This window comes from Balaenoptera ricei, chromosome 15 (genome assembly GCF_028023285.1).
Source record: "Balaenoptera ricei isolate mBalRic1 chromosome 15, mBalRic1.hap2, whole genome shotgun sequence".
NCBI lineage: Eukaryota > Metazoa > Chordata > Mammalia > Artiodactyla > Balaenopteridae > Balaenoptera > Balaenoptera ricei.
Genome location: NC_082653.1, coordinates 28,071,570 through 28,097,442, shown reverse-complemented (window position 1 = coordinate 28,097,442; position 25,873 = coordinate 28,071,570). Strand labels below are relative to the sequence as shown.

The 25,873-nt window shown below is 38.0% G+C and overlaps 1 protein-coding gene across 1 annotated transcript in view; it reads left to right on the top strand.

Annotated features, from left to right (window-relative positions):
- CSNK2A1 (casein kinase 2 alpha 1) overlaps positions 1-25,873 on the top strand; it is a 54,833-nt gene that overhangs the window by 16,371 nt on the left and 12,589 nt on the right. The window contains 6 exon segments of the mRNA XM_059896504.1: positions 13,786-13,995; positions 16,018-16,129; positions 19,849-19,950; positions 20,465-20,515; positions 22,552-22,611; positions 24,091-24,174. Of these exon segments, the coding sequence (XP_059752487.1) occupies positions 13,895-13,995; positions 16,018-16,129; positions 19,849-19,950; positions 20,465-20,515; positions 22,552-22,611; positions 24,091-24,174 (510 nt within the window). The 5' untranslated portion in view covers positions 13,786-13,894.

The window sequence follows — 25,873 nt, the reverse complement described above, 5'->3', positions numbered from 1 at the left end:
AGAGCTGCTGTAAATCTGCATGTATAGGTGTTTATGGACATAGTGAGTGGGGCTTCTGGGTTACGTGAAAATTTTTAACTTCCTAAGAAATTGCCAAACTGTTTCCAGAAGGGCTTTGTTATACTATTTTGCATTCCTACTAGCAATGTAAGATCTCTCTAGCACCTAGTATTGTCAATATTTAACTTTTAATTTGAAATAATTTCAGATTTAGAGAAGAGTTGCAAAGATAGAATCCTCATATACCCTTCACCCAGCTTCCCCTTATGTTAACGTATCACATAACCATGACACTTTTAATAAACTTTTAATAATAAACTAAGAAATTAACACTGATACAGTACTATTAACTAAACTGTGGACTTACTTGGATTTTACCAGTTATGTCCTTTTTCTGTTCCAGGATCCAGTCCAAGATACCAAATTACATTTAGTTGTTTTGTCTCCTCTAGTCTGTGACAGTTTCTCAGTCTTTCCTTGATTTTCAAAACTTTGACAGTTTTGGAGAAGACTGGTGAGATTTGTAGAATGTCCTTCAATTTAGGTTCTAATCTTTTTCTAATCTCTAATCATGATTAGATTATGGTTATGGCTTTTTGAGAATGCCACAGGTGATGTGCTCTTCTCATTACATATTTAGGGTATATGATACTAACATAACCTATCTTTAGTGATGTTTAGATAGTGTCTACCAGGTTTCTGCACCGTAGAGTTGCTATTTCTCCCTTTCCATACTTATTCATTAGAAGGGATTTCCTAAGTCCAACCCATCTTCAAGAGAAGGAACATTAAGCTCCACCTCCTCAAGGGAGGCATATCAAATAATTTGTGGACATATGTTAAAACCATCATAGTAGTTAGTGAGTATCCTGGAGGAGATACTTAGAGGCTGTGCAAATATCCTGTTCTCTTAAAAGTTTTACTAACCAATTTTAGCATCAGTCAGTGGATCTTGCCTTGCAGCAATTACTGTGCTGATCTAATGGTAATTTTCTATTTCTTTTTTTCTTTCTACATGTGTAAGTTGAATTCTTGTGTAAGGAAGATTTTTTTAATTTATTAAATCATTTATTTATATAGTGTGGACTCATGGATGTTTATTTTATTCTTTGGGGTTACCATCTAATACTGTCATTATATTTTATTCAAATTGTTCAAGCTTTTGCACTTGGCACTCTTTCAGGTTGGCTCCCATGTCCCTTTGACTACAAGATTTGCCAGGCTATCTTATATTTTCCCTGCCTCGATCCTAGAATCAGCCATTTTTCTAAAGAGCCCTCCTTCCTTTTATTGGAGAAAGGTATTGAGAAACCAAGGTTTGGACACTAGTTATTCTTGTTGCTACTCATTGACACTACTTCTAGGTGCTCTTAGTGGACAGAGCTAGGAATTTGCATCCAGAAATGTCCGCTGTTCGTGGTGCACAGTTCTATGGGTTCTAACAATACTTAGAGTAATAAATCCACCTCTGCAGTATTAAACTGAACAGTTGCATTTCCATGTGTCAATCACTTATGTTCTGTCTTCATAGTTTTGCCTTTTTCAGTATGTCATATAAATGGAAACATACAATATCTAGCTTTTTAGATCTGGCTCCTTAACAAAATATATTTAAGATTCATCCATGTTGTTGTACAAATCAATAGCTTGTTTCCCATTGTGTGATTATACCACCATTTATCCATTCACCTGTTGGACATCTTGGTTGTTTCCATTTTTTTGTGATTATGAATAAAGCTGCTGTCAACATTTGCATACAGGTTTTTGTGTGAACATGGATTTTCAGTTCACTTGAGTAAATACTTAGGAGTGGGAATGCTGAATTGTATGGTGTTTATTTAACTTTATAATCAGTGGCCAGATTTTTCCAAGATTGCTATAGCATGTTGCATTTTCATCAAGAATGAATTAGTTTCTGTTGCTCCAAATTAGTTTCTGTTACATCCTCACCAGCTTTTGGTGTCATCAATTTTTTTTTTTTTTTTTTTTTTTTTAGCTATTTTAATAACTGTAGTGGATCTCATTTTAATTTGATCTTTTGTGAAGTGTCTGTTCATATCTTTTGCTTGTTTTTTAATTGGAGTGTTTTCTTATTGTTGAGTTCTTTGTATTTCATACATGCAAGTCCTTTATCAGGTATGTGATTTGCAAATATATTCTATCTGTGGCATTTTTTTCATTCTGTTCACAGTGTCTTTTACAGAGCAGAAATGTTTTAGTGTTGATGAGGTCCAATTTTTCAGGTTTTACTTTTAAGGACTGTGCTTTTGGTGCCATGTAAAGAACTCTGCCTAATCTTGAATCACAAGATTTTCTTATAAAGGTTTGATCATTTTACATTTAGATCCACAATCCATTATGAGTTTTTTTTTTATAAGGTGTGAGGTTTAGATTGAAGGTCGTGATTTTGTATATGGATGTCCAAGTTTCCCAAGACTATTTACAGAAAAGATTATCCTTTCTTCATTGAACTGCTTTTCCACCTTTGTCAAAAATCATTTGGCCATATTTGTGTGGGTCTATTTCTATACCTCATTCTGTTCTGTTGATTTATGTTTTATCCCTTTGCTAATGACACAGTTTTAAAAACTGTAAGCTTTGCAATAAATAACTTAAAATTAGATCGTATGATTCCTTTAGCTTTTTCTTTTTCAAGACTGGTTTGGTTATTCTGGTTCATTTGGATTTCTTTTTTAATCCAGTCTGACAGTCTTTTGTCTTTTACCAGAATGATTTATTTCATTTATATTTAATATAATTAATCATATTTGTGTAACTTTTTTCTCTGTTTCTTATGTTCTGGGTTTTTTTCTTCTTTTTTCTTACCTTTTTTGGATTCTTCTTATTCCATTCCCCCCTACCACCAATCTTTCTAGTTTGGAAATATATGGTATTTTTGTTCTATCAGTAAGATACCATTGTAAATATTGTAACTTGGAGCCATAACTTATCAAAGATGTTTTTTTGAACTTTTCCATAAATTTTGGTCTTCATTTTCTCTTTCAGTTCAAACCTTCCAAATGGGATTATTGTTCCTTATTTTCTTTCTTTAGAGATATTTACTGGATGTAGAATTTTAATGTGGCGGGGTTTTTCCATCAGCACACTATAGGTATTAAACTGTCTTGGCTTCATTGTTGCTTTTGGAGAAAACTGTTCTAATGTTGCTTCTTTGAATGCAGTCTGTCTTTTCTGCTTGCTTTTCAAATTTCTCTTTATCTTCGGTTTTTCTTCTGTTTTATTGCATGATTAGTTGTGATTTCTTTTTATTGATCTTGTTTGGTATTTGTTGGCTTCTGGAATGTGATTGTGTCTAATTGCTTCTGGGACTTTCTCAACTGTTAACCTCTTCAGCTATTGCCTCTGCCCTGTCCCATTTTCTCCTTTTCTTCTAGTTCCAATTAAAAGTATATCAAACCACTTCACGGTTTTATTCTTCTCTTATTTTTTCATAGTTTTGGCCTTTCTGCTACACTGTGGATAATTTGTAACCTGTTTTCCAGTTCCTTAGTTTTCTCTTCATCCTTTTGAATCTACTTTTTTTTTTTTTTTTTTGGCCCCACCACGCAGCTTGTGGGATCTTAGTTCCCTGACCAGGGATTGAACCAGCACCCTCGACATCGAGAGCATGGAGTCCTAACCACTGGACCACCAGAGAGTTCCCTGAATCTACTGTTAAATCAGTCCATTTCAGTTACTTCTTATTTCTGAAAGTTCTGTTTTGTTCTTCCATGTTTTGAAATCTGCTGTTACTTTTTAAGTATCCTGTTCCCTGCAGATATTCTGAAACTTATTTCTGTAAGCATAGTCAACATAGTTGTTAAGTCTCTGTGGGTTTTTTTCTGTTGTCTGTTCTTTTTCTGCCAGTCTAACCATTGGAGTCTTTAACACCTAGTTATCTTTTTTTTTTTTTTTAAGAAATTCACGTTCTTTTATTTATTTATTTATTTATTTATGACTGTGTTGAGTCTTCGTTTCTGTGCGAGGGCTTTCTCTAGTTGCGGCAAGTGGGGACCACTCTTCATCGCGGTGCGCGGGCCTCTCACCATCGCGGCCTCTCTTGTTGCGGAGCACAGGCTCCAGACGCGCAGGCTCAGTAATTGTGGCTCACGGGCCCAGTCGCTCCGTGGCATGTGGGATCTTCCCAGACCAGGGCTCGAACCCATGTCTCCTGCATTGGCAGGCAGATTCTCAACCACTGCGCTACCAGGGAAGCCCTGCTAGTTATCTTTGATTACAAGTTGGATGTTGTATATGAAAAATTATGTGTAGGATTCATTTGAAGCCCACAGCAAGGTATTTTTCCCCACAGCGAGCTTGTTCATGTCAGGTATCTGTGGACATTACTGGTCCAGGGACCACCTTAAAACAAGCTTCAGATCAGACATTCCCTCTATAGGGCTATAGTTCTTCCCTGGATCTTCTACTCCCTGTTCACTCCCACCCTAAGATTGTAACTCTCTCAAGTCTTGGCTTATTATGATGAGGGCCTCGTCTTTATCCTCCCTCCCTCCCTTCTTTCCTACCTTCAGTTTATTTACTTATCTATTTATTTATTATGAGGAGGGACTCCTCACCTTGTGAGAGCTCTGGGCTTTGGTTTCTGTCAGAACAAAATTCTAATTTCAGGGATCAACAAAGACGCTTTGGGCTTCCTTGCTTGCTTACTTCTCTGGATTCTCATTTTCTCTTCACTTTTGGCTATATGCTTGTCGGTCTTATTTAAGAATGTGAGAGAGAGATGGGTGTGTGTGTGTGTGTGTGTGTGTGTGTGTGTTTGTTTGTGTTTAATCCATTCTCTTTGGTTCTCAGTAGGAGAGTTGACCTAAATAACCTAGCCCCCCATTACTGAAGACAGGAAAGTTACCTGCAAAAATCTTGATTTCTCACTTTGAAAACTGAGAAACAATCACACTTTCAGGGATTGTCTACAAACTCTAGCTACTTGTCCTTTCTAGGCATTTTGCTTTGTGATCTCTGCAGTAGAACTGATTTGTTAGAGGAGTGGAGAAAGGAAGAGAATGAGATCTAAAGTGCAGTGGTTGTGAATTAATCATTGTTTCGGGGGAGAGGGCCACATATAGTAACAGTTGAGTAGAGTGCACTAGTGTTTTCCAACGTAGATTGGAAAAGATTAAAAGGTTGTTGATCTGATGTGCTTCTTACAGAGGATAACAGGGTGTGCCAGCTTTTGGTCATTTTGGGATACAAAGTTATAGGTCTTTAAAATTCCTAACTTAAAGAATTGTGCTTTACAATTTCTTGTATTGGTGTTTCTCATCTGAATAATTCCTGTGCATCCTTCAAAACTGAGCTTAGATGTTATTTCTTCCCTGACTGCCTTTCCCCAAACACTGAGGTACTCCATAAATATTTATTGAATGGATGATAATGGGTTGGTGGGTGACTTAAGTTCCCTTCAATTCCTGCAGAGCACCCTGACTTAATTCTTTCAAGCACTGATCAGAGATTTTAATGGTCTGTTTTCTTTGTTGGAGGGCAGAATTACTTTCTCTTTATTCTCCTGGGCCTAGAGAAAGGATCCCTTCCTGGCAATCAAGCATGTTTCCTGGTACATAATAAGTATTAGATAAGTGCTTAATGAATGAACATTCTGCTCTTGATTTTGAAAGGAGGAGATAATTGGAAATTAAGGGCAACTATGGACATTTGAAACAAGTAATTCAGATAGTATTATTAACTACTTATGCTTTTTTTGTGTTCATTTGACCTTCTAAACAGTGCCACTTTGAAAGGGGAAAGGACAAGTTTGTATGACTAAATATTTGTCTTTGCTTCTACAACAAGACAAAAACATATACATAGTTAGTTCCACAAATCCTCTTACCAGTTTTTGCTGCCTGATTGCTAAGAAGAGTTCATTCTCTGCTGCAGTGCTTCAAAGGTGTTTTTTCCTCATACAACTGCTTTTCCTCTAAACAAGTGGTCCTAAATCATGCAGTCAGTGCAATATAAGCACATTCTGCATTCTTTACTATAGAACTCTTTGTCCTGCCTGGATGAGTATGAGCTCTTGTTCATTAACTATGGTTGATCTAGGGATGGGAGGGGGAACTTTTTTTTTTTTTTCTTAAGATGGAGATGCTAATAAATATTAGGGTTAAAAGACATAATAAAACTGTTTCACAGTTTGAAAATTTTTTAAATTTAGAGTTCCAGAATAATCTTTTCTAGTTCTAATACTAGAAAATTGATCTATAAAAATACATTAGTACAAATGACTGATTAGACTTGTGCATTTTCTGATATTGGTCCATTCACTAAGCCTCTGATTTTCTTTTTTAGTTGCCAGATTGAAAAACAGAAATCACATGGAGTAGAAGAGATTAGAGGGAGAGACTGACTGAAGAGGGCAAAAGGAGTTTTTACTGAAATTAATTAGTTCTGTTACATTTATGTCAATAAACTTATTAGTGTCACAGTACATATTTTAGCCTGATGATTTAGTGAAGTTTTCTTTTCTTTGCATTTTATTAAAGTATAGGTCAAGCAGAGCCATGTATTAATAATTGGCTTTGGTTGCAGGTGTGGTCCGACTTTAGTAGGGAAAATTTTGTTGACAAGAATTTTTCATAGTTGATTAATTGGCTTTTATTAGGCTAAGCATTGAGCAAACAAAACTTAGCCATGTCTTCAGAGTCAGTCTGAGGGCTTTTAAAATAGAATTAGTGATCTGAAATTTGAAATTATTAGCCATGAAAGTTACATCTCCTTTTATGCAATACATGAGGACAGTAAGAACTAAGTAAGGTCATTTAAAATGGAAATTAAGAGGAAAGGTAATACTTTTTCTGTAAGTTATATTTTTTTAAGGTATACTTCTGTTGTGAATGGTAGATAGGAGAATTGACCTTCAGGATACTCAGGACTCAAGCACTTTTCCCAACTTTCAGAGAAGCCATTGTTAAAATTGCTAAACTAGAGTTTCTTCAGTATTCTCTTAATTCTAATTGTTGTGGGAGAGAAATATAAGTCTTAACTGTGGCCCTGTTATTTAATAGAAGAAGCTATAATGGGGGGGCGGGGAGTGAAGAGAAAATTATTAAAGAACCCTTGAGTTAGTCTTTTAGTTTTCCTAGCTATGTACCAGATGACCTGAAGGGTTTAGGGGTACTCTTATCTTTTGGAGGCAACATCATTTTTATTTCATTTTTTTGAAAATAAACCAACATTGATTTGATTGACGAATAATATTTACTGGACGTCCTACAAAATGCAGAGACTTGAGCTGGGTACTGTAAAATCAAAAGATGAATTAGATAATGGATCTTGACTTCAAGGAGCTAAGGGTCTAATAAGGAAATTAAGGTATGATGTAGAAAGTGGTAAGTTCAGTTCGATAGGAATGAAAAGACATGAACCTTGGGGGCCAGCCATTTTGGCTTTGAATCCCAGCTCCATCTCTACTGGATATTCTTGCTAAAGCTACTGAATTTACTTAGGCTGTTTTCTTATCTGTAGATTAGGAAAAGAAATGCCTGCCACATAGAATTCTGGGGGAGAGGTGTGGGGGGCAGGTATTTAAAGCTGAAAAACTCTTTTAGCTCCAGACTTGTAATACCTGATTGCCTATTCAGTACCCTTTTTAATATGTCAAAGAGCCATTTTAACCTTATGTTCAAAACCTGACTTGTGAGCTCTTCCAGAATGTTTTCTGTCTCCATGAATGGCATCAACAGTCTCTCTAGCCAGAAATCTAAAAGTCACTTCCACTCCTTACCCCATTATCCAGTCCACGCAGAGCTATTGATTTTACACCATAAATTTTGTCGTCATATTAGTTCACTTATCTCCATTGCTACCACCATAGGTCAGGCCTTCATCATCTGTCTTACATAGGCTACTGTTGATAGCTTTCTGTTTCCCTGAAACTATTCTCTCTTGCCTGTCTCACACCCAGCCAGAGAGTAAACTTGTTCAAAATGTACATATGGGTCACTTTTCTGCTTAAAATTCTTCAATGAATTTCCATTATCCTTAATCTGCAGATAAAATCTTAAAGGCACATTCGTCTCACCGTTCTGCCTTGCTCATTATTGTATTCCCAAAGCCTGGCATAATACTTTTTCATAGTAGGTGCTCATATATTTAAGGGATGAACAAAGGAAGGAATGTCTGAAAGAACCAAATCTATAGTTGAGAGATTTAGACTGTCCCTGTATTTCCTTCCTGTTAGGCTGCATGTGAATATACATACACATTTACAGCAGTACAAGTGAAATAGTATTTCTGAATAGAATAATGTTTGTCTTCTTTTTCTGTCTTTTCACATCCCGTCTTTACCCCATTCCATCACCCTCCCTCATCCCTCCCTGCACCATTTTATTTATCTGAAGTTGTTAAGCTATAGTTTAAGAAGACACACCCCACCCTCCCCCACCCCTGTTTTCTTCTCCCCGCATAATTAATGAAGGCCAACTATTTGGAATTCATGTGAATGACTCTCTTACTCTAAGCAGATTATTTGGTATGCATGACAGTAAAGTGAAGCACCTCTTTGGGTTACTGCAAAATAGCTAGTTGTCCTCCCAGTGGAGAATCAAATTCACCAGTTCATAAATTAGGTCCCAGTTGATGAGGCACAAAGCTGCAAGGGCCAGTCAAACAAGTACTTGAGAATCTCAGGAGTTTCATTAGTGAATAGCCTTGCTCTGCGCTTCTCAGAGAATGCCAAGGCCTTATGAGAGCAGAAGACTGGGTGATAAGAGTGTGATTGATACATGGGCTAATAAATGGGAGTTGGGGAATATTTTCCATGTGAGTCAGATGATTCCCATGGAGAAATGAGGTCTCATTTTGTCCACCCATGAGTTGGCCCTCAGAGGCTGGGAGTTAACCACAGCTCCTATAATTTCTGTACTTTGAAGAAAACTAGGAGTGAAGACCACAGCCTTTTAAGGTTAGGCTTCTGCTTATTAGTTTTCACTAAGGAGCAATGGGATAGTAATCATTTAATAATAATTTACATGTGTTCGGTGTTTTTGAGCCCTTTCTGGAAGATCATCTCACTTGAGCTTCCCTTCAGTCTGCAACTGCAGTTAGGCAGGTTTTATAAGTGATGAATCAAAGCTGGAAGAACCCCAGTAGAGGTCCCGTAGCCAAATAGGGATTCGAACCCAGGACTCCACTGCTTGCTTCATCACATTGCATATTGCATCTAATCCCATTTATTAAATTTGTGCTGATTTTACAAACTTCGTAAGTTCATTGGGGAAGAGCTTTGAGATCCACAGTTAAAGGGTGTCTTATAGAATATCAACAGAAAGAATAAAATACCTATAAAGGAATATAGAGACTGAAGAGAAAGATACAGTTTCAGAGAAGAAGGTAAGAATTTAAGAGTTTAGTATCATTAAAATTCATCAATTCCTGGGACAGTATTTCTACTGGTTTAATGCTGTTGTCTATACCGTTTTGGCTGTTTGCGCACATACACACACCTTTACCCATCTCCCTAGTGTCTTTTGCTGCTGTTAGTGCAGTGATAATAGTCACCAAAAAAGCCAGCAGTCCTAAAGCACAAATGACCTTGTTTCTTTGGGAAGAAGAAAAGTTACAATAAAAGTGTCTGCTTTCTGGTTTTTTGCTTGTTTGGTGTGTGTGTGTGTTTATAATTAATCGATATTAGGTAAAGATACATTAGGTTATTATCACCCAGATGGTTTTATAAAACCAAAGAAATAAATATTTGGAAATAATTTTGAAGACAGTTTTGGTCCACTTTTTAGTAAGTTTCTGAATGATTTTATTGTGTTCTGGCCATTTAAGTTGTATGCATATGGGACCCCAGAGTTGAACAGAGGCAAGTTATAGGGGCTTTTATGAATTGGAGAATTCGTAGGTAGACGGATGGATCTTTTGATCTCATATATTGCTGGGGGGGGGTGGGAGTATCATTGTTTGTCACACTTTTGGAGGATAGCATTAACCCCCATCCTAGTCTTTATTGCTCTTCCTCTAAAAGCTTTAAGCCACTGAAATTGTGGGCATAAGGAGACATCTCTTCTGGCTTACTTTTTGGTGTAGTAGCTAAGCTCCAGCTTAAATACAACATTGGAAAGAACATGTAGATTGTTGTAAGTGAGTCTCATAGAGGTCTCAAATAGGCACAGTTCTAAACACTTTATACTTATTATCTTTTTGAATCCTCACCACAAACCTGAGAGGTGAATACAGTTATCTCTATTTTGTAGTCTGGTTAAATGTCATCAGCTCCTTCTAGCTGTGTGTCCTTTGGCAAGTTGCTTAACCTTTCTTTACTTCATTTTCCTCATCTGTAAAATGGGGGTAATGGTAACTGTCCTTACCAGTTCCTTGTGTGGTAAGGGTTACGAAATAATTCACATAAAGCACGTAGTGAATGCTTGTAGATGTTAGCTGTTGTTATCTAACTAGTTTATGATTACATGGCAAAAAAGATTATCGTCACAAGAATCAGAAGTTTGGTTTCCAGTCCTTAACTCTCCTGTTAAGTAGCTATGTGATTATAGGTAAATTTTCCTCTTTCTGGGCCTCAGTTTTCTTATACCCATTTTTAAAAAACTTTTTACTTGGAAGTAACTTCAAATTTACAAGAGACAGAAATAAAAATAGTACAGATATGACACCAAAAGCACAGACAACAAGACAAAATAGACAAATTAGAGTTCATCAAAATTTAAAAGTTTAGTGCATCAGCGGACACCACCAACAGAATAAAAAGGCAACCCACAGAACGGGAGAAAGTATTTGCAAATAACATATCTGATAAGGGATTAGTATCCAGAATATATAAGGAACTTCTACAACTCAACAAGCAAAAGAAAAAAAAAATTAAAAAATAAAGGACTTGAATAGTCATCTCTCCAAAGAAGATAAATAAATGGCCAGTAAACACCTGAACAAGTGCTTAGCATCACTAATCATTAGAGAAGTACCAGTCAAAACCACAGTGAGATACCACTTTATATCCATTAAGATGGCTGCTATTTAAAAAAAAATTACATAAATGCTGGAGAGGATGTGGAGAAATTGGAGCCTTTGTGCATTGCTGATGGGAGTATAAAATGATGCAGCCACTGTGGAAAAGAGTGTGCTGGTTTCCTCAAAAAATTAAAGATAGAATTACCATATGATCCACAATTCCACCCAAAAGAATTGAAATGAGGAACTCCAGAAGATATTTGTACAGCAGTGTTCATAGCAGTGTTATTCACAATAGCCTAAAGGTGGAAACAACCCAAGTGTCTATTGATGAATGAATGGATAGACAAATATGGTATATACATGCAATGGAGATATTCAGCCTTAAAGAGGAAGGAAATTCTGGCATATACTACAACATGGATGAACCCTGAAGACATGCTAAATGAAATGAGCCAAGTGTAAAAGGACAAATATTCTACAATTACACTTACATGAGATACCTAGAGTAGTCAAACTCAGAGACGAAAAATAGAATGGTGGTTATATAAGGAGCTGGGGGAGGAGGGAGTTGGTGTTTAATGGGTACAGAGTTTCATTTTGGGATGGTGAAAATTTTCTAGAGATGGAGGATGTGGTGATGGTTGTACTAGAATGTGAATGAACTTAATGCCTCTGAACTGTATGCTTAAACATTGTTAATTTTGGTAAATTTTATATTATGTATATTTTACCACAATTTTTAAAAATATGTTTCAACAAAATTAGAATAGTACAAAGAAACATCTGTATCCCCATTTACCCAGATTTACTTACTGTTATATTTTACCCCATTTGCTTTATCATGTGTGAGTGCATTCTTGTATACACCTAATCTAAACCCAGTTTTGTCATTTGATCTGATAGTATTTTTAATAGCATTTTCCCCCCTCTAGTACAGGATACAGTCTAGAGTAGGACATTATATTTAGTTCTCATGTCTCTTTAGCCTTCCTTTATCTTTTATAATATTGGCATGTTTGAAGAGCACAGTGTATTACTCCCCACCCCTGAATTTTTTAATAGAAGCTTCCTCATTTTCTGTTTGTCTTTGCCTTGTAATTAGATTGAGGTTACACAGTCTTGGCCAGAAAATGCATGGGTGATGTGTCTTCCTCAGGTTATAACATCTGGAGACTCAATATATTTTTTTAAAATATGATTGGCTTTATTCTGTGATTTATGCATCGGACAGCATCCCATCAAACAAACAGAAGAAGGGTGTTCCCTCAATACATTTGTAACTAAATGCAGAGTAAAGGGAATCTACAAGTGCTATAGGAATCTCAGAGAATGGAGATAACGAGATTGGAGTGGTCGGGGAAGACTTGATGAAGGAGACTTAGTTTACTGATTTGGTAGAAAGCACATTTCTAAAATTTTACCAGCTTTTCCTCGGTATCAAATTCTGCATTAGTTCAGCCAATATATATTACTGTCTTCCACCAGTTTTTTTATTTACTTATTTTTTAATTAATTAAGTAATTAATTTTATTTATTTATTTTTGACTGCGTTGGGTCTTCGTTGCTGCGCTCAGGTTTTCTCTAGTTGTGGCGAGCGGGGGCTACTCTTTGTTGCAGTCCACAGGCTTCTCATTGCGGTGGCTTCTCTTGTTGCGGAGCATGGGCTCTAGGCGTGCGGGCTTCAGTAGTTGTGGCTCACGGGCTCTAGAGCGCAGGCTCAGTAGTTGTGGTGCACGGGCTTAGTTGCTCCACAGCATGTGGGATCTTCCTGGACCAGGGCTCGAACCCGTGTCCCCTTCATTGGCAGGCGTATTCTTAACAACTGTGCCACCAGGGAAGCCCTCCACCAGTTTTTATTAAGCTTGCTCCTATATTAAATAAATCAGGAGGAAATTACTAGTTTCTTTCTTTTTCTTTTTAATGAAATCAAGTGTATCTTTCGAATGGTGATCACTGGCCTACCTATTATTACGTAAAGTTCCCCAAATAATAAAATGACATTGAACTTTGATGTATGAGAACAAGTCTTTATTCTCTTCCTGGTTCATCACATATTAGAGTCAGACTAAGGTTTGTACTCTTGACTTTGCCACCATTCTAGAGTGTTTTAGCACCCTTACTTGAGCTGTAGAAAGCTGTTGAAAGGAAAGTGCTGTTCTTGCTAATACTTTTTTTTTTTTTTTTTTTTTTTGGCTGCATTGGGTCTTCGTTGCTGCACACAGGCTTTTTCTACTTGCGGCAAGCCAGGGCTACTCTTCATTGCGGTGCACGGACTTCTCACTGCAGTGGCTTCTCTTGTTGCGGAGCATGGGCTCTAGGTGCGCGGGCCTCAAAAGTTGCAGCTCTCGGGCTCTAGAGTGCAGGCTCAGTAGTTGTGGCGCACGGGCTTAGTTGCTCCGAGGCATGTGGGATCTTCCCGGACCAGGCCTCAAACCTGTGTCCCCTGCATTGGCAGGCATATTCTTAACCACTGTTCCACTAGGGAATCCCTTGCTAATACTTTTTGTAGAATGTATAAATAGTAGTAATGCTGATGGGTTTATCCACAATGCCATTCTTCCCTTTCAGGCTATCTTTTAAAGAGCATCCAAACTTTAGATGAAGAGGTAACAGGCTACTTTGTAGAATAGGATTAGGGCCAGTATAGGTTTAAGTATGTTTCTTGGGGTTTTGGTGTTTTGTTTTAATTTTTCCCCATGTTTCAGGAAACACTGTGATTGGCACAGTTGGGATATATTCATCGGTTAACAGGTAGGAGAGCCAGAGGTATATTTGAGGCCATTACTCAGGATGATTTTTTTTCTTCCTATGTGCTTTTTAAAAATGGTTCCTTGGCCTTTGTGTGTTTTGTTTCTGCAGTTTGAAGAAAACAGTTCTGAAACGAGGTCTTACCCCCAGCTGCCTCTCAACACAGTGATTGCCATCTCTCCAAACGTCAAGTCCAGCTTTGTCCGCCAACCTGTCTGACATGTCGGGACCCGTGCCAAGCAGGGCCAGAGTTTACACAGATGTTAATACGCACAGACCCCGAGAGTACTGGGATTACGAGTCACATGTGGTGGAATGGGGGTAATAATTTCCTTTTACTTCACTGTACTCACCCAAAGGGCTGACTCTTGTAGATTTGTTGAGTAATTTACAACAGGAAACTTCCCTGACTGTACAGTTATAAACCTCAAGATTGAAGACAATTTTTGTTTTCTTCTACAGTAAAGAAACAGGGTATTGGCTTTGGTCAATTAACAGTTCTGATGGGTTTACCCTTTAAAAAACATTTCGGTCTCTTATTCTTTTCTCCGATGTATATATTCTGTATGGTAACAAAGAGTTATCTATTAGCTTGCTCAGCTAAGGGCTTTGCAGTTAGGTGAGAATTAATACTTGAGAGACTTTGAAAACACCAGGCTCTTACATAAAGTATTTTTGAGGTCAGAGAATGTTGTCCCATGATGATACTGAAGGATAAAACAGTTCTCCAGAAAGGTGTCCTCTTTCTGATGAGAAGCAAAATTAAACCCTTAAAACATTTGCCCTTATCATGAGGCTAGCCATGTGTAACGTGGAATTCAGCCGAAATTCCATCCTGAACAGTTGCAGTCTGCCTGAACAGCTGTGTTTGCCCTCCTAATTTTCTGTGCAGTCGCATTTGGATGTTTGCATTTCTTGTCCCAACATAGTATGTATTTAATTGATCAGGTCGTACCTTTTGTGATAAAATTATTTTGATATTCAAATGCAAAAGATAACAATTTGAAAACTTGGTAAGGCTGCAGCTCCCATACACTACATTTTTTATCTGTCCACATGTGATTTTCATAGCATGTAAATGGTCTTCAAAATTTGTCATACGGTGTGTTTTAATGCTGATTGGGCCATGATTCTTAACGGTAAGTACATTACCTCTGCACAAGGAGGCACAGTGTGCTTCAAAGATACCGTCAAGAACCATGGTACAGTGCCAATAGGTGTTATCATTATTGATAATCTAACAATTTTCCTCTTACATCACATGCTTTGGACTCCAGGAATACCTGAGTTTTACTGCGGAAATTTCAACCACTCTCTTCAAATTAAGTGCTTTGAGCTCAGTTCTGCTTAAATGGCACTAAACAACCCTTTTGAGTTTTTGGCGTGGTGCTATTTGCTTGCTTGCATTTGTTTTCTGTGCCCTCCCACAGGAAAAGAACTCAACCAGAACTAAGAGCTTCCTTCCCTAGACCTGCCATGATTATTACATTGTCCACTGTCCTTAGTACCTTTTATCTTCTTTGTTCATTCACTTTCTCTTTTTTTTGCTTGAGGAAAATGAATTGCTGATTTTTTACATTTTTTACACTGAATTTTCAGTGTCTCCAGCAGGAGTAAATAGCATTTAGGCCTTATTGAAAAGACTCTCATTCTTTAGAGCAAATTCCTCTAAGTTGTAAGCAGAGGCAGGGAGAAAATGTTAGCATTTCCCTTATTCTTTTTCACCTCTGATGTTGCTTAGTAGTCTTGGAATATGGGTAAAAGTAGGGGAAGGGACACCTAACTGTGGTTCATGATCTGTAGTGTGGTTTGCAAACTTCATTACGTGGACTGTCCTCAGAGCTTTGGAGGGCAAGTTGGAGGTCAAACCTATATGTTTGAAAGCCACTTACCTGCAAAGAGACCCATTAAAAATCGGCTGCTCCTAAAGTGTGGCTGAATTGAAATATTCCTGTATTGACTTCCTGTAAGATGCCAACACTGAGCCAGGCACTGAGGGACAGGAATATATAAAAATTATTTTCCAAGGGAAAGCTGTCTGTTGGAGACAAACATACATAACAAACCCCAATACAAGCTATCTACGTGTGGTATGTCAATAGAGATGTGAACAACTTGGGATTTGAAAGAATAACTGAAAGTCTTAAATTTTTTAATTCTAGGATTTGGAACACACATTTTAAATTGGCCAAATTTTTTAAAAATACAAAGAAGCAAATTTGGGGATTATTTGAAATACGTTTTATTTCTTTTACTCTACTGGCTATAGTTTTGTAAGTTGAATTAGTGCTTGATAGTTTGAACTTTTTAAATTATTGTGACTTTGACTCTTTTTGTTCCCAGAAATCAAGATGACTACCAGCTGGTTAGAAAATTAGGCCGGGGTAAATACAGTGAAGTATTTGAAGCCATCAACATCACAAATAATGAAAAAGTTGTTGTTAAAATTCTCAAGGTAAGTACAAGAAGAGAGATTATAACTTCACAGGTTTTTGGAGTTTAGAATTTTTTTTAAAGTAGCGCTTGAAAGGGTTTTTGGAGTGCTTTAACACCTTGATTTTATTGCTCCTTTGAAGTCAATAGAAGAGATTATCTTCATTTGACAGATCAGGAAACTGAAGCAAGAGAAGTGTTTGACTCAAATCGTACAGCTAGATTGTGGCAGAGGGAGGGAGTAAAGATTCAGTCTTCTCTGTCCTAGGTCTTGCCTAACACTGATTTCCTATTTCTTACATTTTTAGTTCTATTCCATGCTTTTGTTTTCAATGAGTTGTTAGCTCTACTGTGTAAAGATGAGGAGTCACAAATGCAGACTCTTAGAGGACAGGTGGATGACATTAATGCAGCTAGTCTGATTTAAGTGCCCATGATTAGAAGATGTGAGTGATGGGTACTATGGCATGTGCTCCAGCTCCAGCTGATGATTGCCCAGCAGTAGTGCAAGTCTAATGTTGTTTGGTACTGTTTCGCAAAAAGAAGCTAGACATTTATATTTGTATACTAATTCCCCTGGTTTTTAAATGTTGGCTCGAGTTTTTTAAAACACCGTACAGGCTAGATTTGGCCAATGGGCTACCTGTATGCAAATTGTGATTTAGTTATAACTGTACTGTACACTGCCATATACCAGGAACTTAGCATACAGCTCCTTGCCACAGGAACTTTTTCCATATTTGACATGAGAAGCAGAGGGACCCAGACTTTCTCAATTTATAGCACCCATACTGCCTCAGTGACTCTCATGGTACCCCTAAGCCAAAAGAAATATAGTTTTGTTTATTAAGTAGTTAAGTCCAAATAACTAAAAAAAGTATTTGTGTTTCAACTGGTAGCCATTTAAAAAATTATACACATAAGTTGAAAGAGAAAAGTATTATTTAGAGTCATCTGAAAGGCATAAATAGTGAGTCTTACAGTTCAGAAGAGAGTGGTGATGGTTAGGCAAAGCTCCCTGGAACTGTTTTCAGGCCCTGAGTGGGAGAAGGATTTGGATTGGTGTGCATGGGAGCATGGAAGGGAAGCATAATCTGGAATGCACAAGATTAAGAAAAGAGGAAGAAATAAGTCAGAGAAATGTTTCATGTGGAAGCTGTCATGTGATCATACATGGGAAGTAAACTTGGAAAGGGAGATTAAATTAGTGATGGCCTGGGAAAAGATAACATCTCCATTTCCTTCCAGCCTTGAAAAATATGATTTTTATCTCATCTAGGTTGTTGAGAGCCATTCATGGTCTTGAGCGATGGGTGGTTTGGAAAGATTTTTTTTTTTCTAGCTCAGTCTTTTCCTAACTGTACTGTATATGTTACTGTAACTGTGTAGCTAGATGGTATAATTATAGATTAAGTTCATTCATAACTATATTTAAATTTTTTAATTTCCCCCCATTTATTAGAAAAAATTTGCATTGATCACATTAAATTAGGATTTAAGTGACCTGCCTGGTCTGTCTAGCTTTTGTAAGTTTATAGATTTTAAGGGTTCTGTAGAACAGAAGTTTTGTAAACCAGTAGCTTTTTGCCATCAACCAGCAGTTGGGATATAGTGATTTAGTAGAAAACAGGAGAGAGATTGATGGATTAGTTCCTGGAGAGTAGAAACATCTCCTAGATACTCCAGCAGATCAGAAAGATCTGATAGTCAAAGCAAATAGAAAACTTGTGATCAGCTTGTTTCCTAGCCAGTGTAGTGAGTTCTAATAGAAGCAAGGCTGAGGCCATGGATTGAATTAAATGTGGAATTCACTATTAGTAAAGCAGCTTCCATTTATTTATTTACTTTTAATATGTTTTTTTATTTTTATTTTTTGGCCACGCCTCATGGCTTGCGGGATCTTAATTCCCCGACCAGGGATCGAACCCGGGCCCTCGGCAGTGAAAGCTCGGAGTCCTAACCACTGGACCGCCAGGGAATTCCCAGCTTCCATTTATTGACTGTCTACTTTGCATTGGGCCCTTTTGTAGCTGTAGTATTTACATCACAATTCTACAAGGCAAGTGTAAAGTTCAGAAACACTTAAGTGCTTTTCCCAAAGCTACACAGCTACAAAGCCAGGTTTTGAGGACAGTCTGTTTCCAAAATGTGCTTGCTTCCTGCTGTGCTATGTGCTTAGGTGCTCAAGAAAAGGTTAAAAGAGTCTATAGTATTGTTTGGTAGTTCCTAGATCTGGATTATCAACCTGAGAAGTGTCTAAAAATAGATCTCCAGCTCTGTTCTCAAGATTCTGATTCAGCAGATCTATACAGTTTGTATATTAAAAATCCCAGGTTGATAATCAAAGTTTAGTAACCAGTAGTCTTGTTAATGAAGAGATGATATATACTTACAACAGTTTCTAAGAAGCGTATGCAGTGTGTCAGTAGTCTGAGGTGACCAACACCAATAGGAAAGATTGCCTGGTCCAGTGTGGCAGACATAGGTCACACGTGGTTATTGAGCATTTGAAATATGGCTGGTCCAAACTGAGATATGCTGTAAGCATAAAATACAGCAGATTTCAAAGGCCTAGTACAAAAAAAAAGAATATAAAATTGCTCATTAGTAATTTTTTATATTGATTTACATGTTGAAATGATAACATTTTGGTTATATTTTTGTTAACTAAAATGTATTATTAAAATTAATTTTGTCTGTTTCTTTATATTTTTTAAACGAGGGTACTAGAACATTTAAAATACACCTGTGGGGAATTCCCTGGTGGTCCAGTGGTTAGGACTCGGCACTTTCACTGCCACAGCCTAAGTTCAGTCCCTGGTGTGGAAACTAAGATCCCACAAGCCGTGAGGCACGGCCAAAAAAATAAAAAATAAAATACACATGTGGCTTGCATTATATTTCTTTTGGACCAGCACTGTTTTAGACTGTTTAGAAAGAAGGTTTTGTAGAGGAGGTGCATTTGGACCAAAGCCCTTCTCAAAAAAAACAAGAAAGAGATTTCTGTACCAGAGCAGATGTGGAAATGATGGCTGAAGATAAAGGAATGTGGAGGATATATTGGTTATAAGGCTAGACAGATATTATGTGTTATGTCTCAGCCATATTCTGAGGTCTTTTCAGATATCTCATTTGATCCTTGCATTAATATTATGAGATAAGTACTCTTGTTGATCGTTTTACGCGTAATGAAAGGTTTAGAGAGGTTATATAACTTGCCCATAGACACACAACTAGCAGGCAATGAAAGAAGGATTCACATTAGGCACACATTTAACCCACAGGGTTATACTGCACAAAGATGGTGTGGCCATCTTTGCTGTTGGTCCTGATCTCCTTCATTTCTGTAGGGTGTTTATAAGACTTAGAGGAAGGAATGGAAAGAGCACCATGTTTCATGCTAATTAATAAAAAGATTTTTCTAGATATATCTTAGTATTACCATTTACATTCCTAGTTTGTATAGTTTTTAAAAGTTAACACATTAGGACTGATGATTGGAATTAAATGGATATTCTGCAGAGTTTTGGTCTTTGGAGTGGAAATCTTTTTTTCTTTCAATTCAGTATTTGCTAAGTACCTGCAAAGTACCTGGCACAGGGCTAGGAGAAGGGGGATTCAGAGATAAATCTGACACATTTCCTTCCTTCAAGGAGCTCATAAGTAAGCCATTCATGTATTACATTACCTGTTGAAATATCCTGAAATAATTTTTTTAATGATGTACTTTTACCCTTTCAGCCAGTAAAGAAGAAGAAAATCAAGCGTGAAATAAAGATTTTGGAGAATTTGCGAGGCGGTCCCAACATCATCACACTGGCAGACATTGTAAAAGACCCTGTGGTGAGTATAATAGGCGCTAGTAAGGCCCACCAGGGCTGAGGTGGTGTTTGACCCTGAGCACAACTGGCCTCTGTTTGTTCCTCCCTCTACCATTAAGTCCTGCTTTAAAAGTGCTTTATCAGTTATACCACTTAACTAGCTTGGGTCTTTCTTTCAAAGAGACCTCCACCCACAGACTATTTCTTATTCTTCTAGGCTAAGAGACTGATAGCACTGGAAACTGAAATGTGTTAATCCATTTTGCAAACTCAGGTCCGATGCCGATGGGCGATGGGCGCATTGTTGGGCTGCCTAGAGCCTGGTGAGACTTCAGCTCCATGTCTTCTGTTTGAAATCCATCCCCAATATGACCTAAGTGTGGTGATGATCAGAGTGGGGAGGGCTTATAGCAATAGAGGGTTTCCTACTACTGAGGCAAGGACTGCCAAATTCACCACGTAGTGTCCGCAAACATTGTGCCCACTAAAGCTGCCAGGGCTATTACTAATGTGTGTTTTCTTTTTCTTTCCCCTAGTCACGAACTCCTGCCTTGGTTTTTGAACACGTAAACAACACAGACTTCAAGGTATAATGTATAACCAACCATTTCAAGCTGTTGGGTTTTTAGACCACATAGAAAGTCTTTCAGGGATGTTACTGTTAGAAGAGCTTCCTTCTAACTTACTTAAAAAGAGCTTTTCATCCTTACAGTGCTAATTTTTTTTTCCTTTCCTCCCTCCCTCCCTCCCTGCCTTCCTCATTTCCTTTCAGCTGCATCAGGTCTTAGTTGTGGCATGCGGGATCTTCGTTGAGGCACATGGGCTTCTCTCTAGTTGGTGGCGTGCGGGTTTTCTCTCTAGTTGTGGCGCACGGGTTCCAGGGTGCGTGGGCTCTCTCGTTGAGGCACGTGAGCTCAGTAGTTGCGGCATGCGGGCTTAGTTGCCCTGAGGCATGTGGGATCTTAGTTCCCCGACCAGGGATCGAACCCACGTCCCCTGCATTGGAAGGCGGATTCTTTACCACTGGACCGCCAGGGAAGTCCCCTTACGGTGCTAAATTTAAATATAGACATACTCTTGTACAAACGGTGCTCACTTTCCATATCTTGGTATTTTGCCTTTTTATTTGTTTAGTGCTCTTTCTAATGACCAGTACTTTTATTTCTCACCATTTGACAGTTTACCATTCGTTTGACAGTTTCCAGTGATGTCATACTTAATGAAAGCAACAGCTCATGTTTAGTCAGGATCCGGCCTTAGGGCATTTCTCTTTAAAATGACAAAGTTCAAGAAGAAATGTATTGTGTATATATAAAAGCAAGGACTGCTTGCTTATACCTTAGGATTCCTCAGAAGCTTTGGGTTCTAGATCTTAAAAAGAGATGGGTGGGGAAGGGTAGTGTAAATTCTGGTGAAGCGCAAACCTCTGCAACAGATATCTCTGACTTCTGGCAATTTCAACAATTCTCAACTCCAGCACAACAGAAGAATGTAGGCACTCTCTTGGGTTTTAACTTGTAAAGGTATTTGACTTGCCTTTGCACCAGGCCAGTATCATTAGGTATATGGGACTTCCCTGGTGGTGTGGTGGTTAAGAATCCGCCTGCCAATGCAGGGGACACGGGTTTGAGCCCTGGTCCAGGAAGATCCCACATGCCACGGAGCAATTAAGCCCGTACGCCACAACTACTGAGCTTGTGCTCTAGAGCCAGCAAGCCACAACTACTGAGCCCGTGTGCCACAACTACTGAAGCCCGCGTGCTTAGAGCCTGTGCTCTGCAACGAGAGAAGCCACTGCAGTGAGAAGCCCATGCACTGCAGCGAAGAGTAGCCCCCGCTTGCTGCAGCTAGAGAAAGCCCGCGACAGCAACGAAGACCCAATGCAGCCAAAAATAAATAAATACATAAATTTAAAAAAAGAAATGTTAGGTATCAATAAATGAGTGAATTCTTTTGCTGAGTGGAGGAAAAAAGGAAGAAGAATTGTTTTAGAATCAGAATGATAACTTCAAGGAAAATGTTGTCAGAGGACACCACTGACCATTTAATGATATGTACTTTTTTTTTTTTTTTAAAGTCTGAAACTCTTTAGAAACTGGAAAAGATACATGACATGTTCAGAGTTTACTTTCATGACATGTTCAGAGTTTACTTTCAAATTGGGACAGTTCTGTTAAATTGGCTCAGCAGATTTGGCAGCAATCCATCTGCATACCCACTGGTGATCTGCAGTGCCTGTAACTGTAGGCCAAAGGTGAATGAATTTCCTACTAAGGAGGCTATGTGTTTGCCCACATGTGTTTTATGAGAAGATCTGGAGGTAAATGAAAAACTACAAATGTATATCAGTGCATGTTGCATATGTAAATTGGTATGTTCCCAAAAGTAGATTATAGCTTCAGCAATATGAACTTAAGTAATTCTTCACTTTTATATATAGAGTTAAAGACCCAAAGTATCTCTTTAGTGTTAATGTTGGAGAAGTAGAGACTGGTGAACAGACAGATCTTAGAACAGTGGTAAATGAGCCCAGTCTTGATTTGAATTACTACAAATGAGGATGAGAAATTTCCTTCCTTTCAGTACTATTTCATGGCTCAAATGTTCCATTTGTCTTTAACAGCAATTGTACCAGACGTTAACAGACTATGATATTCGATTTTACATGTATGAGATTCTGAAGGTAAGAGAACCTTGAATACTAAATATCTTTAGATCTCCCCTTTGTTAAATAATCCAAATGACTGTAGAAAAGCCAGTGGGATAACTTTGTAAAATATGGGGTTTGGGGGTCTGTTTATATAAATTTTTAATAAATTAGTAGCATCAGAATTCTTATGCTGATGTAAAGGTTATGGAATAAGGGTCTAGTAAGAATATAATTTATAATGCTTTAGAAGGGGTATTTAGAAGAGAGGTGGGACTCCTTAACAAATATTTGTAATCTCTATCTTGCTCTTACGAAAGTTACAGTTAAATTGTCAAAACTTGTAAAAAAAAATAACTCCTGGTGTACTGGCTTCTGGTGTACTTTATTTCACTTAAAATTGAACAAGTAAAACAGTAAACTTTAACTCAGCCCTCAAAGGGCCATTATCCTAAAGATTATGTAAATCTGTGCTTAGAGATTGGTGATTTAGAATGAACTTTGATTCCTGAAGTGGGATCACCAAATATATTGCTTCCGGTAGTCAGAAGATCAGCTTTATAGATAAGATTGCTAAGAGTTGGCTAGTGTCTTACTAAATGAGGATTGACATAAAGCCTGCATTTGAACCTTAGAAGTACCCTGAAGAGGCTATGCCAGCAGAAATATTTGATCTTTCCATTGGCTCATGCATTCTTGTGGCAAGCAGGACTTCCGAAAGTTAAGGATATGCTTGCCTAACCCTGGGAACCATAGGAACCCAAGTTGCCCTTCAGAAAGGACAAGAACTTGGCCAATGACATCAGCTTACTTGAAGGCCTGGATTAGCAAGCCCCAGAGGTTATGCCACTCACTAGTTTGAGATTGGACATGGTTTTCAAATTGGGTTTGATGTCATAAACCAGGAGTTGGCAAACTCCTTTACAAGGACAAATGGTAAAATTTTTGGCTTTGTGGGCCATAGGGTCTTTCTCACACTACTCACCTCTGATGTTGTAGCATGAAAGCAGCCACAGGCAACATGCAAACAAATAGATGTGGCTGTGTTCCAATTAAGCATTCACAAAAACAAGCAGCAGGCCATATTTGGCCCATGGGCCGTGGTTTGCCGACCTCTGTTGCAGACTCTTAGCTGCTAAAGAATTACTGTTCTTTGAATACGAGGTTTGTAGTACAGATCAGTTTTCTTCTTTTGAGGGGCTCGTGTTTGTGAAAATAATCCAGGCTTTGGGTAAGGGGGAGAAATTGGAAGTCACGTAATTGGTGTACGCTTTGAGTCTTTTTAACAAAAAGGATGTTGAAACAACTGTGCAAGAACCGGATTTGAAGTTTAGAGGCCATGCATGGGTTTGCACAAGTCTCTAAAAAATACCTGCGGAAGTGATTGTCCTTACTTTGACTCTCAGGAGTGTTGTGAGGCTAGAAGGAAAACTGGAGGAAAAGGTAAGGGACTTTAACTAAAAAATCGCTCTTATACAAGCTAACGCTTTCCTTTCTTACCTGTTCCTCCCACAGGCCCTGGATTATTGTCACAGCATGGGGATTATGCACAGAGATGTAAAGCCCCATAATGTCATGATTGATCATGAGCACAGAAAGGTAAAGTGATAGATGGACAAGTCTTATTTATCAACATGATAGAGTTAACAACACATCTTCAAGATTTTATTCCTAGCATCTGTCATAGTCCGTGGTACCTGTTAGGCACTTAATAAATATTTGATGAATGAATGAATGAACAAATCAGTGTGGAATCTACAATATGACATTAATGAACTTATCTATGAAACAGACTCACAGACACAGAGAACAAACTGTGGATGCCAAGGGGGAGGGGGCTGGGGGAAGGATGGACTGGGAGTTTCTAGAATAGATAAACAACAGGGTCCTACTCTATAGCACAGGGAACTATATTCAATATCCTGTGATAAACCCTAATGGAAAAGAATGTATATGTATGACTGAATCACTTTTCTTTACAGCAGAAATTAACACAACATTGTCAATCAACTAGAATAAAAATTTTTTTTTAAAAATCACAATGATTAAAACATTATTCATTCATTCATATTCCTATCAAAAAGAAAACAGATTAGTATAGTGGGTAAAACATTAGTTTTGGCAGGGAACCTGGTTTCTAGTCTTATTTATTGAAAAACTACTCTCTTGGGAAATGCCTTTCTCCTCATCTGCCTCTTTTTTTTTTTTTTTTTTTTTTTTAACCTATACAGTGGGTATACAAGTAATATTTGTCTTGCATGCCACTAGGTTATTGTGAGAATTAAGTGTGTACAGTTGTGAAATGGATGAAATATTCAGAAAATGCTGCTGCTTATTAGCAAGTATCATGAGGCCTCTGAGCTCTACAAGTACTTTTAATGAAAGCTGCAGTGTTACATTTCTATTTTTTAAGGTGACCCAAGCCCACCTTTTATGCAGTGATGGCTCTCTGTTGTAGGCTTTGGGGATATAGGTGATTTGTTTATTCAGTTAATATTCTTTTAAGCACACACTATGTAATAGGTATTGTTCTGGAGGCTGGGGATATATGTGTGAGACAAAAATAGATAAAAAAATTCTTGTCCATAGGAGCTCACATCTGGGTGAGACTGGTAGGATAGAAAGTTAAAAGTGATGTGGAAGAAAAAATAAAACAGGAATAGGGAGTGGCAGAGGGTGTTGCAGTTTTAAACAAGGTGGTAAGGAGAAGGTTTCATTAGGAAGGTGACGTTTTGGAGAACACTTGAAGGGAGTCAACCATGCAGTCTCGGGAAGAGCATATAGCAGATGCAAACCCCTGAGACAAGAATGTGCCTGGCGTGTTGGAACAGCACAAGGATAGAGCTGGGATAGAATGAACACGGGGAAGAGGGGAAGGAAAGGAGATCAGAGAGATAAATAGAACCAGATCATGCAAAACCTGGAAGATCACTGTCAGGCCTTTTCTCCGAACACGCAGGGGTTTTGCAGGATTTGAGCAGAGGGTTGGTAAGTTCTCACTTGCGTATTTAAAAGTTCACTACGCATGTATTAGAACAGCTAAAATAAAAAATAGTGACAGTTCCAAATACGGACAAGGATGCAGGGTAACTCAATCTTTCATACATTGCTGATGGGAATGTCAAGTGGCATACTCATTTTGGAAAATGTCAAACTATTGTTCTATAGTTTGTCAGTTTCTTTAAAAGCTATAAACAATCCAGCAGTGACATTTATCCCAGAGAAACAAAGACTTAGGTCCACACAAAAACCTTCAGTGCGTAAATGATTCATCAAACTCTGGTGTATCTATACCATG